General features: G+C 57.5%; 1 protein-coding gene across 1 annotated transcript in view; it reads right to left on the bottom strand.

Moving 5' to 3' along the window:
• Positions 1-329: 329 nt before the first annotated feature.
• UBE4A (ubiquitination factor E4A) overlaps positions 330-2,466 on the bottom strand; it is a 7,118-nt gene continuing 4,981 nt past the window's right edge. The window contains 6 exon segments of the mRNA XM_008950135.1: positions 330-453; positions 570-727; positions 982-1,129; positions 1,398-1,578; positions 1,668-1,842; positions 2,393-2,466. The exon segment at positions 2,393-2,466 is cut by the window's right edge and continues 11 nt beyond it. Coding sequence (XP_008948383.1) covers positions 330-453; positions 570-727; positions 982-1,129; positions 1,398-1,578; positions 1,668-1,842; positions 2,393-2,466 — 860 coding nt within the window.

A 2,466-nucleotide genomic window follows, 5' to 3' on the forward strand; every position in this document is an offset into this window, starting at 1 on the left:
TCGGCGTCACGGGAAAAGACGTGGCCAACACAAAGAACAAGTAACCAAGGGCTGGGGTGTGGGGCCACACAGAGGAGGCTGTGGCTTTTCCCCAGGGCAGAGGCTCAAAGCTGTAGTGCAGTGGAAAGTCTTAGTATTCAAGAGAAAGTCTTGAAAGGAATAGAAAGAACAAGGGGTGGAAGGAGAGGTCCCAGGCGGGACCACGGAGGCAATGGCAATCCACTAATTGCAATATTGGTTAAGGTGACGAGTTGCTCCAGAGCTGCAGCTGCTCCCCTGCACCAGTGACTGAGCCAGGGCTGAGATCCTGGTGCTCAGTCCGTCATGGCTTACAGCTCCTCCTTCTGCTTCTTCCTCTCTGCGAGCCACTGCTGGATCTTCTCTTTGAGTTCTGTGTTTGGTCGGATCTGGTCCATTGTGAGGGGGCTCCGGTTGAAAGGATCTGTCTGGTCGCTGAAAGACAAAGCATCAAGGATGTTCCTGGCACTGGGATGAAAATCACACAGGCAGGCCAGGAAGAGTCACCAATCCTCAGACAGAGTGGGAAGGGAGGAGGCCCGTGTGTGTACCTGAGGAGGTGCCGGGCTATCGTCGACCGGTCCACAGTGACACGGGAGGAGGGCAGGATCACGGGGTCCAGCATCAGGGTGCTCATGATGGGATCCAGGAACTCATCGCAGGCGTCCGCGTACGTCTCCTCCTCCTGCTGCTGCCGGTCTGCAAGAGACTGGCCCCGAGCGCCGCTTTTAGGAGTGCTCTCTCTCTGTTCTCAAACCCAGATCTGCTCCCAGCTCACAGCCGAAGCAGCGACAGGCCCACAAGGGCCAGCAGGCCTCCTGGCCCCCTGCCTGAGCCCCAGAGGAACCCCCGTTCCCAGAGGTCCAGCTCTACAGCACAGGCACCATGACATGCAGATGGAAACGGATGCCAGGAACCAGCTCTACTGTGTTCTTGTGCGTTTCAGTTCCCCCCAGTTCTCACCTTGATCCTCTCGGCCAGGTTACTGAAGGACACGATCATGTTGCCAGGCTTGTTGATCTTCTTCAGAACCCGGACAGTCTGAGCAAAGAGTGTCGGAGAGTAGGAGCGGCCATCCTTGGGCACCGTGGCACAGAAGTTCTCCTCATCCCTGGACCACCAGGTAAAAGAGAGCACAGGTTTAAGAATCCATGGTCATCCAGCTGCAAAAGACAGTCCCCACAGCAGCTGTGTCAACACAGCAAGGAGCTTGCAGCCAGAGATGAGTTGGATTGAGCAGTCCCGCAAGTGCTCTTCCCAGAAGGAAGGTCCCACCCTACAGCAGAGGGGTCCCTGGGGCTCTGCTGGCTAGGAGGTCCCCAAGACAGCTCCCAGGCAGCTCCTGCCACCCCTGGCGCCAGTTCTCCCTTGCCACCTACCCAAGGTTCAGGTAGATAGTGCAGATGTCAGACACGAGCTGCTGCGGCTTGAAGTCAAACTCACTGAAGTCCTTGACTTTCAGAGCTCCCATTTTAGGCCCAACTAGGTGTTGCAGGAAGTAGTTGAGCATAGAGATGATGCGCTCAGCCAGGAAAGGGTGCACAAACAGGGACTTGATTTCTGCAAGAGGAACGAGTGTTTCTCTGAGCCCCGCAGCAATCCCGCCCTGCTCCAACGGTCCTGGCAGACAGCAGGGCTGCTCCTCCTACCCGAGGTCAGGAAGGCCAGCGTGCCAATGGTTTCGTTGGACATGATGTTGTGGAAGCGTGCCAGCTGCCCGAACATCTGCAGGCTTGACTCCTTCTCACGCCGAGCCTCCTGTGACAGCGCGTCCCACTCGCCGCGGTCCTTCTCGATCTGCTGCACTTTAATCTTGCTGAGGTACTGCAACGACACGGCAGGGCGGCAGTGGGAGGACAGACTGCTAACCAGGCTGGGCCCACACTGCACTGAGGGGCCAGCTCAGGGTGCAGCAGGTACCACAGGGTGTCTGAAAGGGCCTCACGCAACCACGTTTCATAGACCCCAGAGCGTACGTTTGGGCGGGGAACCAGAGAAAGTCAGTAAACATTCGCAACCAGAAGGGCAATATCCGTGTCGCCCATCCTATCTGCCCAACAATCACATCTGTGGCAGGTGAAAGCTCCCCAAAAAACTCCTTTCTAGCAGCTCTGAAAGGCGCAGGGAGACAGTCACCACACACTGGGACACAAGTTCCCTCGGCATCCACCTTGGCAACCCGAAGGAGACAAAAGGCCTCGCCCCAGACCAGGCGCCCGCAAAAAGGTCGCGGGGGTTGACATACAAACCCGCAGAGGCTGTCCAAAGCTCACTCAGTCCAGACGAGCAGCAGGCAGAGCTTCCAGCACACTGCTCAGCCCCCCTGCTCGCCTTGGCTCTGCACTGCTTCGGACAGCATGGCACTGAGCCCCACCTGGATGGCTTCGTCCAGCAGGAAAATGGCATCATTCATCAGGAGGTTAAGGAAGCGGAGGAAGAGGGGGGGGG

This window comes from Merops nubicus, unplaced genomic scaffold (genome assembly GCF_000691845.1).
Source record: "Merops nubicus isolate BGI_N331 unplaced genomic scaffold, ASM69184v1 scaffold44541, whole genome shotgun sequence".
In the NCBI taxonomy this organism is placed as follows: Eukaryota; Metazoa; Chordata; class Aves; order Coraciiformes; family Meropidae; genus Merops; species Merops nubicus.